General features: G+C 38.8%; 1 protein-coding gene across 2 annotated transcripts in view; it reads left to right on the plus strand.

Annotated features, from left to right (window-relative positions):
* The window catches only part of znf408 (zinc finger protein 408), a 47,242-nt gene that overhangs the window by 24,663 nt on the left and 7,217 nt on the right, over positions 1-15,362 (plus strand). For both annotated transcript variants that reach the window (XM_017427112.3, XM_017427113.3), the window contains 3 exons: positions 5,971-6,650; positions 10,097-10,306; positions 10,551-10,674. In XM_017427112.3, the coding sequence (XP_017282601.1) occupies positions 5,971-6,650; positions 10,097-10,306; positions 10,551-10,674 (1,014 nt within the window). The remainder of the gene's footprint in view (positions 1-5,970; positions 6,651-10,096; positions 10,307-10,550; positions 10,675-15,362) is intronic.

Consider the following 15,362-nt stretch of genomic DNA (forward strand, 5'->3'; position numbering starts at 1 on the left):
TAAAACCACAAAAATCACTTCCTTCATCAGAATATCCTACCTGTTAAATATAAGCGGGTAGCACAAATAGATCTATGCATTAAAAGCAGCAAGTGTCTGAAAAACATGACAACTTACATACAAAAACTTACAAAAGCACAAAAAATAGCACAGAAATAAATTTCACTTGTCTGAATTTTTTATGTACAGATATGCATCTTTTAATGGTTTAAAATAAAATATGAAAAATCTAGTTATTTCCATGCAGTGTCCAGAAAGAGGTGTTGTTCAGCTTGTAGGGCAGCACAACTGCTTCCACCCACCTCGATCATCATCATATGAAATAACTTTTTGTTACAACAAAAAAATAGTGGCTGGTAAAATATTTGAGTGGCTGGTAAAGAATTTTGTCCACCAGCCACTATGGCTGGTGGACAAAATGTTTAATTTCCACCGCTGGTTTAGAGGTGCCCACATCTGGTTAAGATGATACTGATGACAGAAGAGACAGTGACAGGAAAATGTGGGTTTATCATAAGTGATATTGTCTTTGCAATATTAAACTGTAATATCACACATTGCAATTTTTTTTTTTAAATATCCCGCAGCCCTACGCCAAGCATAAAACTCCTTCAACTGCATCCTTTCATGCTGCTGATGGTGTTTCCTCCTCAACAGCACAACTGAAACTGACGCTGGAGGCCCAGAAACCTCCCATATACATGAGAAAATTCTGCCGATCACGGCAAAGTCATGGAAACAACCTGACATAGATGTGATGCTCGTGGCTGTAGAGATCCCATCCTGATGTCTGAGTCCACTTTATATCATTTCATGCTGTCCATGTGGGGGAGCTGGAGGGACATTTAAGTCATCGTCACGACTGGAAAGAGGTTCTTATGTGCTTTCTCAACATTTATCAACCCTTGAAAACTTCATTTCTTGCCAAGTTTTATAATTGGACTCCCAATTATAGAAGTTAAGGAGTTATTTAACACAATGTTCTGAGCAGATGAATGACTACACTGATCGGCCCGACGATAAAAAACAAAATTCCTACGTTCGCATTATTTGAAATCAGTTAGTTTCAGCTGAGAGCTTTGTTGAAGCGAAACCTTCCAGTCAGCGAAAAATGCACTCGAAGTGAAGATAAAAGCCGGAGATGCAGGAGGAGGAGGACGGAAAATTTCTTCATCAAATAAACGAAAGGTCAAGTAAAGAAAACAAAATCATTACGGCACATTTGTTACGTAGGAATAAGATGCTTTTCAGCTCCTCTGATTCTTTATTGTTTCTGCTTCGCGGAGCTTTTATCCACTGTGATTGATGGGAGTCTAAGGAGGAGCCTCATGCAGAAAATCCCCCGCGGCAACAAACTGTGGATATCTTATTCAACCCCTGCTCTTTTAATGTGTTGATTCAAACTGATTAGGCCAATAAATCCTAAATGCAGCTCAAAGACAATTATAAACACTAAATTAAAGATAATAAGATAGGCAGCTGATCCCTGTAAGTGAAGTTACATTGTTATTTATTCAATTCAAAGAAAAGTTCAATGGTATGTTGGCAAGAACACAAGGTGATTAAAACGAGGGCACTAAAATTAATTTTTAAATGATCGAAAGAAGAAAATCGAGCAGTAACATTTCATTTAAATATGAAGTCTTTTCAGAGGACCGACGCTGAAAAGAGACGTTAGAACTGGAGGAATTACAAACATAATGAATCATCGGAGTAAATAAAAAAATTGATTCGATGAGCTCCTTGAAGAACGATTCTATTTTCCATACACAAAATAAACACGAAGGCTCAAAGAAAAACAAGATAATGATCCAAATTTGCTTTGTTTACTCCGAATCCTTGCGTGTGTTGAACCGTAGCAGTCATATAAAATAAGTGCAGTTTTTTTTGTGATCAGGAAGGAAGAGGATTAATTTGCACAGTTCTAGATACTAAAATTGATCAGTTAAATGAATGATTGCCGTAAAGGTATGGTAAAAGAAGAGCCGCGCAGCAATAAACTTTGTTCATTATGTGGCTCATTGGAGCAACAGGTTGAGGAAGCAGACAGTGTGTTAATGTGTTTACCAGCCCTGACAACCGGTGATTAATGTTGTTTTCTCATCAAGGTTAAATGATTGTGTTTTTATTTTTTTATTGTTGAGCCATTAACACTAAAGTGGTTTTGGGTATTGCAGTAGGTGTTTGTTGGTAGTTCTGTGGAAACAGTTTGTGTTGAGGTACAACAGGTCGAAGCTGATATTTGAATTAGCTCACCCACGTGCAGCTCACATCGTGTCGTATCACCGCTCTGTCAGTGAGTGGAATCAAAGCGTTAGGGCCAAGGAGGCCAAGGGTTTATGCAGAATGTAAGCTTCTTTATTTGGTGCTTTTATTTATTCTCAAATAATCATCTTGCTGCTGGCTCCAGCCTCATGCTTGGTTTATCTAAGAATGTCGTTTCAAGTCAACTTACAGTTCATTTTTATCACTCCAAATCCTGTGTATCTTAATGGGTCTACATTTAAAATGTTAGGGTACAATCACTGAAACAGAAAAGCACTTGAATGACCAGCCACAACACAGTCTACGCTAACACGGTAAAGATCTGAGCGGCCATCTTTGTAGGTGTGACGGGGCGACAGTAGTTACTGCCAACATGGCAGCTCAGTGTTTTGCAGATAATTCTTAAAATTACTGGAACCTGAACTTCAGATTACATGGTATTCTATTTATCTTTTTTTTTGCCTTTGGGAGCACTAGTCTAATACACTGTGTTATTATACCAGAGGTCATTGTTCTCTTTAGACTAGTCTGCTGTAATTACTGTGAAACAGGGTACTTAGGGTCAGCATACACCAGTTAACTGAGAATACATCATCATTTCTATGGATATATTTTCTTCAATATTTGCCATTAGTCTACAAACTTGTTTTACCTATTTTGTGGGTAAAATCTAAATGCTAAATAACAATGAATTGGAATATAGGCTAGACCAAAACGCAGTTATCTCTGTCTAAATAATGAAGTGCATGTTCTTAGCAAGGCCACCTGATTTTTGTAACCTCATCAAACACAGCATATTTTGATACCATTAGATAGATCTTTAAAAGACAAATCCAACACATTTTGAATTTTTAAAATCGTCCCACTGGTTACCAATTTATTGTCAAAAACTGATCATCAGAATGGGTCTAAATGAATGCAGTTCGTAAACAGGCAGCAATAGAAGGTGCTGTGTTTAACTTCCTGGATCTTCTGTTCTCACACCGGGCTGAAGCTGAGGAATCGCTCTGATTGGCTGTAAATTGTCAGATTATTCCTTCAATAACACCTGAGCAAAGCAGTGGAAGGTGCCAGCTCGCACTCGGCTCCTTGTCAATGTCTGTCATAAAATGTTTTATTTCATCCGAGCTGAGAAATGAATAAATGAATGCTCGCTCACTGCCTGACCCAGTTAGCTATAGCACCACCGTGCGTCGTTTATTTAATGGATTAAGAACATTCAGAGGATGGATGGGTTGGGAGTGGACAGGTGGCCTTGCTAATGTTATAAGGCCTAAATATTTCCAGAACAATGAAAGAAAACCTACAATACCTAAGTTTAAGTTATTAGTCCAAGTGCAATTACGTACAGATATTGGTAGCAGAGCTTTGGTTAGGTTAAGTAGACATGTAACATACTTAATTAGTTAAAGAGCAATTTTGTTATTATCTGGCTAGAATGACTACAGCGCTTGTTGTTTTATCACAGTAGCAGTAGCGTGTCGTGTTGGCATGAATCTACAACTAAAGCTTGACCACGCTCACGGCGAGGCTCATGACAGAATACAGTTTTCACAATATGCATGATAAATAATTATTTCTGTGTTTGTGGACTGATGAACCAGCTCTAAGGACATACACAGTGTTAACAATGTGTGACTTCGATTGGTAAACAGTAGGGCTGCGACAACGAATCGATAAAATCGATAAAATTCGATAATTAAAAGCGTTGGCAACAAAATTCATTATCGATATGTGTCGCGCAATTTATGCGTCACTAACGTTGTCGTGGAAACCTTGACGTCACCCGCAGCGTGTTTGCTGAACAAACTCCTTCCCAAATATAAGTCATTGCTCCGTCCGCTCCGTAAAAAAAAAAACCAAAAAACTCGGTCCTCTCTGTATGATGATGAAGAAGCTACGGCTCCTCTTCCTCACTGCAAACTTTCTTTCTGCTACTCCATTACCGTTTTGGGGGGCATGTTTTACTCACTGCAGGTTAGAATCTGCTGAATAGGGTTTTGTGTTTAGTCTTAAAGTTGTTAAGCAGCAGAACTAGCTCTGTGAGCTCTGTTAGCAGCAGTTAGCATACAGGAAACTGCACGCTGCTTTCAGCGCCACCTGGTGTCGTCACAAAGTAATATTTAGTCATGGGTCGATCACTGTATGCAAGTGAAGAGTGAGGCAACATTTAACTAAATTTACATCTACTTATTTATGTAATTAATTGTTTTAATGGTACTTGTAGTGTGTGTGTTTAATTGATTTAGTTGTAAGTTTTTTTAGAGATGTGAAACACGGGTGTTAAATAAGCTATTGTTATTTTCTGCTTGAGAGCTAAGTATATAAAGTGAGTATGTTGAATTGAATTTATATTGATTTATTTAAAAATAAGGAAGTAGTAAAAGTTTTACATCAACCTACTCCTTTACATACAGATAACTTTTTTATGTGGGCCAATATGAATGACTGAATGAATGAATGAATTCCAAGACGACCAATTAATTGATTAATCGCCCGATTAATCGATTATTGAAATTATCGTTAGTTGCAGCCCTAGTAAACAGTACACAGTTGTAGGCAGAGCACCTAGCAAGATGGCAGCCACGAGTCTCGTCTAGCTCAGTCAGTGGCCATTCCAGAGTAAGTTTCTATGTCAGTGGCTACAATGGCATGAAAACACAAACCTGACCAAATCACAAATAATTAAGGAATTTTTAAAAATGGTTGCAGCAACAAGCACTTTGCTTAAATGACAGTGAAAATGGGTAAAGTTTAAGATGAAATTTCACAAGAACTAAAGTATCGGGTAATATAATATTGACTGATAAACTGTTCCAGTAGAAAAGTAAACAATAAAGCCTGTATGTCACTGATCTGCAACTGTTGGAAGTTTTTGATTTAAGAGAACCAGAAAATGAAATAATACAACATTTAAATCTGGTTATGTTAAATGCACTCAGAGTTTTGTGACAGATACAAGCGGAAATGTCGCTCAAGTGGAAGAAATGCAAATTTGGTAATTTGTTGGGGTGACGAAAAAAGATGTTGAGTTTGTTAGTTTTTTTTTAAAGAGCGACTTCTTGAAAGAAATGAAAAAACCTGGGAATAAATTACATCAGAATTTTATTATAAAAATGTTGATTACATCTAGGTTAATCATGAAATTTATTCCAGCTGTTTGGAGATATACTGTAAATATGTATGTCATCACCAAATAGAATAAATGAAAGTGGTGGGGCAAATTTGGTGAAGAGGAGCTACTTGGTGCAAAAAAAAGAAGGCTAACAACAGAACCCTGGGGTATACCACTTTTTTGATCAGAAACTTTAGACTGTTTCCAAACACTAGCTGTAGTCATTAGCCAAAAGTGTATCATTTTAAAGATTTTAGCCTCTGATTTTCTAAAAGTAAAGATCATTAATCTGTCCAGAATTGTTTTACGATCTCTGGTTGCATTCAAACCAAAAAGCAGTAAAACTCAAGTCGAATTATTATCTAAATTGTTGGAAACAAGTGATTTAGAATTTAAAACAATCAATAATTGAGGTCATGATCTGGATGATGAGTTCAAAACCTTAAAACACTGGGTTTGCAAAAACATAAATGAAGAAAAAATATACAGTGCTTGTCTTTTTCTACAGTTAGGAAGATGGTACAAAGAAAGTTTTATTTCTTCTTGATAAATTACTGTTATTATGATTTTTTGTGTTTTTGTTTGGACAGAAGACTATGTGGAGAAGATAAAAGAGCAAGAGGTTGTAGCGACCAACAGAATAAACATTCAAGGAAGAGAAAAGAAGGAGAAGACTCCAGATGCGGAGCTAGAAGAACACAGCTGCACCAAGAGGAGACAGCCCACACAGTGGAGGAAGAGGAGAGGCCAAACCATTCGGTCTGATCCAATTCCTGAGTGTGGCAGACAGGACAGTCGAACAGATGCAGCAGCAGAGGGACGTTCAGACAATGTCTCTGCTGCTGTGGACGCACAGTCACACTCCACAAACAGAGACAGCGGTTCCCCTTGCCTCCCCGCTCCTCCTCGTATACGCTTCAGCTCCCGTCTGGCTGCTAAACCCCGACGAGTTCACGGCCCGTCCAGCCGAGCGAGACACCGCTCTGCTCAGCCCGAGACGCCCAAGCAGGTCGATGGACAGAGCAAAGATTCCTCAAGCACGTTGCACCCTGATGCTGAGTCCATCGCAACTGCGGGTGCTGCCGAGGGGGACGCTGGCTGGAAACCAGAGGTCCGGGAGAGGCGCTACAGGTGTTCCAGCTGTGGTAAGAAGTTCTACCAGATTGGTCACTTGAAGAAACATCAGTTCAGCCACACGGATGAGAAGCCCTTCACCTGCCAGGACTGTGGGAAAAACTACACGTCTGCAGAAAGCTTCAGAGCCCATCAGGTAGAGCAAGTAGTTAAAAAAAAATTATTGAGCAATTTTTACCATTTTATTCTGTCTTCTTCTTTTCAAGTTTAAATATTTATTGATGTACAGTGGTTAGAGCTTTCATCTCCCAGCAAGAAGGTTGCAGGATCGGTTCCCGGACTGGGGCCTTTCTGGGTGGAGTTTACATGTTCTCCCTGTGCTCACATGGGTTTACTCCTGGTGCTCCAGTTTCCTCCCACAGACCAAAAACATGCACGTTAGGTTAATTGGTAACTCTTAAATTGTCCCTAGGTGTGAGTGAGAGGGTGAATAGTTGTTTGTCTCTATGTGGCTCTGTGATGGCCTTGTAACCTGTCCAGGGTGTCCCCTGCCTCTCGCACAGTGGCTGCTGGAGACAGGCACCAGAAGATGGTAAAGAAAATGGAAGGATGGATGGATGGATTGATTATGTACTATTGAGATAATTAACTTAACCCAAATTATTCACATTACGCCTTCTTTTCATAATCATGTCTCACATCATCCACAAGTTTCAGAAAAATAATTTATCATTCAATGTAGTGCTGGGCGATATAACGATACATATCATGGGGACAATAGAAAAGTGTCTATTGTGATATTTTGTCTTCTATTGTTTCTATCATGATTGTATCAATTATTCATGTAAATATTTCATAACGTAGGCTACGGCGAATGTATTAGTGCCGTCACTTTGCATACACTCAGTTTATATAAGTGATAAATAAGAAGAAAAAATAACTATTTTGCAAAGAACCTCCGTTTTGTGACATGACGCTGCTTTACGTTATTTGACTCACATGTGGGTTTACGACATGCTTTACGGCATTTAACTCATGAGCGATGAAAGATGGAGGTGGATGGTGTATCAAACACAGGTTCGCAACAACAGGAAACAGCTACGCAGGCAGCCAAAGAACTTTTACCAAAATAAAAGGGTGCGTCTGTGATTTGGTTGCATTTTGGATTCAAGAAGTCCGACACAGAGCAGAAAACGGCCATTTGCAATCTCTGCTACAAGACGATTTCCTCCTCCGACGCCAACACGACAAACCTCTTCTATCATTTAAAGAAGAACCACGAAAAAGAATACACGACAGTCCAAAAAGTGCGAGGTCGAGCATGTTGTAAAAGACCCGAGGAAAGTTACAAAAAGAAAAACCCTAGCCTGTCAAAGATAACGGAGTCTTTAGCACGATGCACCGTATGAGAAAACTTCCCGGTGCCATAAACAAACCACAGTTGCCATCTTGCATTACATATGTAAAGGCATGGTCCCCGTGTATATAGTTGAGAAGGACAGCTTTCGAGACCTCGTCAAAGTCCTTGACCCGAGGCACATTATGCCCAGCCCCAAGCACTTCAGTGAAGTCGAGCTTATATGACGCATGCCGGACCAAAGTAGAAAAGGAGCTTCGCAGTGTGGTGCATTAAGCCCAGACTGCAGACCTGTGGACGAGCAGAGTTCGTTTGTGTTTTGTGCAAAAATGTGTTTTTCTGCTCAGAAACTTGAAACGACAGCGCACTTTAAAAAACATTTTTAAAATATGTTTATTTTGATAATTCGGTTTAAATGTCTGTATAATTTTGAAAAAAATGTGAAGGCTACTGTAGCTTTACCTCAGCTTCATCTGTTGTCATTTGAGAAAGTTCAGGTAAACTTTGAAATAAAGTTTGAAAAAAGTAATCAATGAGATTATTTTAAAAATATTTTTCAGAGAATAACTGAAAACGTATCTAATTTTGGTATATCATGATATATATCGTTATCGTTATAAAAAAGTCCATATCGTGATATATGATTTTTTTCCATATTGCCCAGCACTAATTCAGAGAGTTTTAGCCTTTTTCTGCTAATATATAAGTATATATATAAATATAATAAAAGTTATACTTTTTATATGATAGCTGGTAGGCGTTCTGTCAGCAGATTTCTCATGCAGTTTGCTTTACAACATCAGTATGGTTATGGTTACAATTTTCCTTTTTTAGTATTCAAAGTGGATTTTGCTATCCATTTTAAATTACTGTCAAGCTAGACTCTTCCAAAAGTCTCTAAAACACCCCAAATATTTTGTCTTATGTCAGCTGCTGTCTGTAATATGTCTGTGATAGATTGTTTTTCTTTACATTCAGCAAGATTCTGGTCAAACATTTTGATCCTTAGAGTGTAAAAAATATCAAATAATATGCTCCCATATATCAAACTGCATTAATGTTTTTCTGCAAGCCAATTACCTTCATTTCATTTTATACCTAAAAGACCGTCTAAGATTAATAATTACAGACTCTCAGATTTGATGCGTCAACAGACGTTTCTAAAGATTTCCTGATGGAAGCAAATAAGTTTTCTAACATATTTAATCTAATAGAAATGTATCCTAGCCATTTGGAAAATAAATAAACATGTCATCAGCATAATAAGGATAGTAGTGACACAATATAACACAAAGAAAAGAGGGCTGATGACATAACCCTGGGGTATACCACTTTTAGGATCAGAAATTTTAGATAAACTATTTCCAAATTAAAAAAAATCATGAGAAGTCAAAGAATTATTATTTTAACAGTTGCAGATCTGAGCCTAGGGTCAAATTAAGCATCTAAGCAAATATGAAATATTATGGTTTTTTAGCCAAGTTCTGCACATAATTATTTTTTTAATGGGATAAAGAATGGTTTTGATTGATCTCATGTGTTGTTCTTTGACTGAGATTTTACTTAAGCTGTTATTTCTGTGAACAGTTTCAGACATACCTGAGTGGTTGGATGATAAACTTAGTGAGCTAAGAAAAAAATAAGTCAAGTCAAATTTATTTATTTAGCACTTTTCAGCAACAAGGCGATTCAAAGTGCTTTACAACATGTGAACACAAAAATACAGAGTCATAAAACACACAAAACAATATCTAAAATATGAGCTAAGATAATCTCAGTAAAGTCATGAAACTAAACATATCTAAAACATGAGATGCTAAGCAAGACACATGAGCTGAAAATTAAGCTAAACTAATGGTACAAAAGGCCAGCTAAGAGTTAAATACATTTTAATAAAAGGCCAACTAAAAGTGTCAGTGTAAAAACAAATAAATAAATTAAATAACAAAAAACTTTGTTTTTTTTAGCCAGATTTTCAACAGCAGTGTGAAACTAAGAGACAAGATAGTCTCATTTTTTCTGCATGTCAGAAGAAGAGGATGTTGACAGTTTATGTTTTAGCAGAAATGTTTTCTTCTAATAGGGTTATCATCGCTTTGATTTCATAAAAGCATACTTCTTCAAATGATTTTACTACCCAAAACCAATGACTCAGAACTGTGCACTTAAGTTTTCTTATGCTAGAATCTTTGGTTGACTAATTAAGTCAAGTAGAAATGTTCCCATCCTAGTAATGAAAGACAACGGTGCTCATCATTCAGGATAAAACAGGGTTTCTTTTCCAGATGAGTCACCGCGGTGAGCGCCCGTTCTCCTGTCCTCACTGTGAGAAGGCCTACGGCCTGAAGCGGGACCTGAAGGAGCACTTGGTCCTTCACACCGGAGAGAAACCTTACACCTGTGGGCTCTGCGGCAAATCATTCGCTCGGCGCCCCTCCCTGCGCGTGCACCATCTCCATCACTGCAGCAAGATGGTCCACACGCAGGCCCCGAAGGTAACCATCAAACTTTTATTCTCATCTCTGCTGAGTTTACCAAAATATACCAGTTTAGAAAGAAAAGCAAACTGAGCTGGTAAATGTCATATATTTTCCTATATGTTTCCATATGTTTCAAACTTTCTTGCGACAGCTCGAAACTTGCCTCTCAGCCTTGATTTTGTTTTTCTCTAATCCACAAACAGGATTTTGAAGTAGTCAAAAAGCTGTGCTGCGACTCATTTTTGGTTTTCTCTCCCAGGTGCAGTGTACAATCTGCTCCAAGCTGCTGGCCAACCACAATTCCCTGAGGCTCCACATGAAGCTCCACACGGGGGAAAAGCCTCACATCTGTCAGCACTGCGGCAAGTGTTTCAGACAGAAAGGTAATGTCAGCAGCACAGGTGTTACCCTTACAGCTGCAACAAGCTGATCTGCTGGGATCAACTCGATGTGGGCCACTTGTTTGTGTGACAGCCGGTCTTATGAAAGGCCACCAGGTTGAACAGCAACCTGTTTTTGTTGGGACAAAAAAAGCACAATGCTCTGTGAATTCAACAGGTTAACAGTAAAACATGACTAATATGTTTCCAAGCTTTTTATGTTTTGTTTAGTTTCTTTATTTTTAAGTTGATGGGGTTTTATTTTTAGGACTCTTACCCAAGGCCTGCCCAAGGTTGCAAGCAGGATTTCATTTTGGGACCCCTTTCAGTTAAGGTCATTGCCCAGTCGCACCACAGCACCACTAACATCTGCTTCATTGTTTGTCCATAGTCCATTTACTACACAATTTTAGTTTCTGTAGTAAATCTGTCAGACAGTATTTTCATGGACCGGCCTTTAAAGGTGTGGCAGATAAACACAACCAAAAAATGATACGACCGTCATGAAAACGGGGGTATACTTTTAAAACATAATAAACGTAAATCCAATGTGTACTCGCAGCTTTGTTAGCTGCGTCCTGGTGTTGTGTTATCAACATGAATAACACCCTCTCCTCCACCTAATGTTCTCTGGCCAATATGGCGATGTTTAAACATGCTCTTTAAAATTAGATACACCACAAATATAAAGTGCACAACGAATCCAACTCACCATAAAGCTGAATCCGTGAGAGCCCTTTGTCTGTTTCTCAGTAACGAGACGGCCCCATCTAGGGCTTCCAGAGACGTTTGTTTTTTCCTCATTTTGCTGCTTGTGGGTTTGTTTTTAGCAGTAACGTCTCACGTGACCTAGATAAGTGTTCTGACCTGCATCTAGAGTGAGCCATAGACTGATGTCGTGGAAAGAATCCGGTCAGTTTTTCAAAATAAATGTTGTTCAGACTCCAAAAATAAAAAAACGGAAATGCTATAAGTTAATTATTCTTTCTCTGCGGCCCGGTACCAAATGACCCGTGGCCTGGAGGTTGGGGACCTCTGATATAAAACACACACACACACATACTCTGCAAACACCTTTTTAACTTGCTAAAGCTTATCATTACTTTTCTGTCACATAGAATTCCAACCAGCACTTTCTCCCAGTTACCATATGTTCTACATGAAACGTGAAAAACTGAACAAACTGGCTGACTGATGCTCACTGAGCACATGTTAAACCGAGCAGCTGGATGGATGCATTCTAACTTCCACATCAGAACAAAACCAGAAGGCAAACTAGTTAATTCATGAAAAACGTTTTTAGTCAGGACTGTTAGCTCATCAGATCACAAACCAGGAGAAGTCGGAGCGGTGATGGACAGGAATAATTATTTTCAAAAATACAACAGTCCACAGATGTTTGCTTACTGACTGAGAAAATTAGACTGAGTGGAGATGTTCCTGAGTGATTTAGAAAGTAACCGCTGTAAATTAGTGACAATATAATGGAAACATTGGTTCGGTACATACCGAAACCTCATGGAACATTTGTTCTAAAACACTGTTCCACAATCTGTTCTTAGTGCATGCCCATGTGTTGGTTGTCTTATCAGTTTATTTTCAGAGTACATTTAAGGTAGTTGAATTGTCCAAATGAGGTTAGATCAAATGTGTCATTAAAAGAGATTAGTTTTGATTGGATATGTTCTCAACGTGTACCACCTTTAAAAATTAGGTCTAGTTGGGCCTTGGTTCTCCCAAATATTTCAACATCAAAAAATATTTAAAAAAAAACATTTTTGAAAACTATTTGCCTCGTAGTTTTAGCCTTCACATGGTAGTTTTTATTAAGTTATCACAGAAGAGTCACCAAGAAAAAGCCATTGCCTAAATAAGGCAGTTTGAATTTGACTAAAAGCTCACTGGAAACTGTGAGGGACCAAGACTCCAAAGACCCATCGCCCCCCAGAAAAATCAGTTACTTAGTACTATAAATGAAGTCAACTAAATGTAACTCTACATTTGTTATACATATAACAAAGGGTTATCCGAATAAACACAACTGCAAACTGACCCCATACAGTTATATAGTGTTTTAGCCAAACCAATTAGGCAATTAGGGAAAACACCAGTGGACATCAATAATAATTAAACAGAAAACAAAGTAGCAGAAAGTATCCCCCTCCCCTCCCTCCCAGTAGCACATGGTAGAGCTTTGCTTCACCAGCAAGAGGCTGACACCCAACCAGGAAACTAAAAAGACAAGCATAATTGTAAAAACCAACGTTAAAATCACATAGTGCTCCTTTTTGTGCACTCCATATTAAAATGTAGGGTTTAAAAGTGATTTTAACAAATTAGATGAACCAATAGTAAATGTAAATTTATCCAGATATGAGGAGGAAGATGCTGTGGTCAGATGAGACTCAAATAAAACCTTTTGACCATTGTGGACAACGCCATGTCTGGAGCAAATCTACCCACTCTAATTACAATGAGAACTCTATCCCTACAGTGAGGCATGGTGGTGGCAGCAGCATCATCTTGTGGGGATGTTTTTCATCCGCAGGGACTGGGAAACTGGTCAGAGTTAAAAGGGAAGATGGATGGAGCAAAATAAAGAGGAATTCTTGAGGGAAACCTGTTTTTGTCCACCTTCCAGCAGGACAGTGACCCTAAACACATAAACACAATGCTAAAGAACACTCCACTGGTGAAAGGAGAACCAGGTAAAAGTCCTGGAATGGCCCAGTCAAAAGGCCAGACCTCAGTTCAACTAAGAATGTCTGGTTTGATTTAAGAAGGAGCGGGAGATGGGTCGACTGATTGGGGGCTCGTCCTCAGTTAGGAGGACGGTGAAGAAAGAGTTGAGTCAAAAGGCAAAACTCTCAATTTACTTGTCCATCTGCGTTCCAACGCTCACCTACGGTCATAAGGTTTGAATCATGACCAAAAGAACAAGATCCCAGATACAAGTGGCTGAAATGACCTTCCTTCATAGAGTCTCCAGGCTCAGCCTTAGAGATAAGGTGAGGAGCTCCATCATTCAGGGGGAGCTCAGATTAGAGCTGCTGCTCCTCCACTTCAAAACGAGTCAGATGAGGTGGATCAGGCATTCGATTAGGATGCCTCCCTTTGGAGGTTTTTCAGGCATGTTCCACTGGGAAGAGATCTTGGAGCAGACCCAGAATTTGCAGAAGGGATTATGTATTCTCTCCTGGACCTGTAGCCTCCGTGACCTGACCTCAGATAAGAGGTAGAAGATGGATGGGTTTGAATGGTTTGATTTAAAGATTGTTGGAAAGATTGTAGCAGCACCCATCCAACCTGAAAGATCTGCAGCAGTTTGATGATGAAGAATGGATACAAATTCCAGTGGGTTTGATTATCAAACTGTAACTCCTGTAAAAACTGTCTTCACAAAGTACTGACTTTGGGCCATGTTCAGGTGCTTTTTGGCAAAGCAACAAACCAGGTAAAATATCAGGGATGAATATTTCAGCCACTGTAGTAGTTAATTATTTCCTTCAAAGAGTGTCACATATTTTCACCAGAACTGTCAAGGAATTCTTAATTTCTCTAAATCTGAATCCAGCTGCTTCTGAAGCTCATGAAGCTTCTATTTTATGATGTTAAACAGTTTTATGAGCCAAAAGCAGCTGCAATGTTCCCCCTGTTATCACCTGTCTGTAACTGTAACTAGCTGCTGACCTCGACTCGCCACCTCTTTAAATAGGTAGTCTTAGTTTTGTTTTTTTACGGCGACATTGTGGCATTCAGGATCTATACTTTATTATAAAGTAAATGACCAACATGAAGAATCATCTGGGTGCGTCTTCTCTTTGATCGGGTCAGTTACAAAGGTGATGGTCTCGACAGTCGCACCTTGTTTAAATACCAGCCCTTTTATATTATTTCACTTCAATAAAGGTGAAATAATTTCTTCACTTTAGCAAAATGAGTGTCCTTTGCTTAAAACAAGCTGCAGTGAATTCCAAAGCTTGACTCTGGCGACACATAAATGAGAGCAGACTTGAAGGGATTTTTATGCTTTAGTGCAGACATTTGTTGACCTCCTGACTTTACTTTTCATCCTGTTACTTTAGTCTTTTGTTATGTCGAACATTCGTGTTTGACAAGATTAACAAAGCAAACCGCGCGCAGAGAGATGAGTGAGGTCACCAGGGGATGTCGTTACCGTAGCAACCATGTGGATCTTGGGGAAGGAGTAGCACCTTAAATTGATGAACTTTGCCGTCTTGCTATGGTTTACATGAGGTGAGTGATGGCTCTTTGCCTGCAGAAGGATTAGTCAGGGATCTGTTTAGCTAAGCAACTTTCTTGCTTGCTCTGGTATTTTTCAAAACTTCTTTTGCAACCTTTATGAGGAGCCCAGCCATCCTCCAGCTACACAGAAAAAAAAAAAAACAGAACTCACTAGAACTTACTTCTAATAAATATAGAGTTTACCCTTTTTTATGTATTTCTTAACTTATTGAATTTATGACTTAAAAACTTGATGACTTCTTGTGTTTTTGAATTTTTTATTGGCAACATTGATAGAAATAGAACGTCTCTTGAAATTATAATTACAAAAACAGGACAATTACAGATCAAATTTAAAGCCTATCATTCCTTTGAGATGAGATAGACAGACAGACAGACAGGCAGACAGACAGACAGACAGACAGACAGACAGACAGACAGACAGA

Source organism: Kryptolebias marmoratus, linkage group LG15, assembly GCF_001649575.2.
Source record: "Kryptolebias marmoratus isolate JLee-2015 linkage group LG15, ASM164957v2, whole genome shotgun sequence".
NCBI classification, from domain to species: Eukaryota; Metazoa; Chordata; class Actinopteri; order Cyprinodontiformes; family Rivulidae; genus Kryptolebias; species Kryptolebias marmoratus.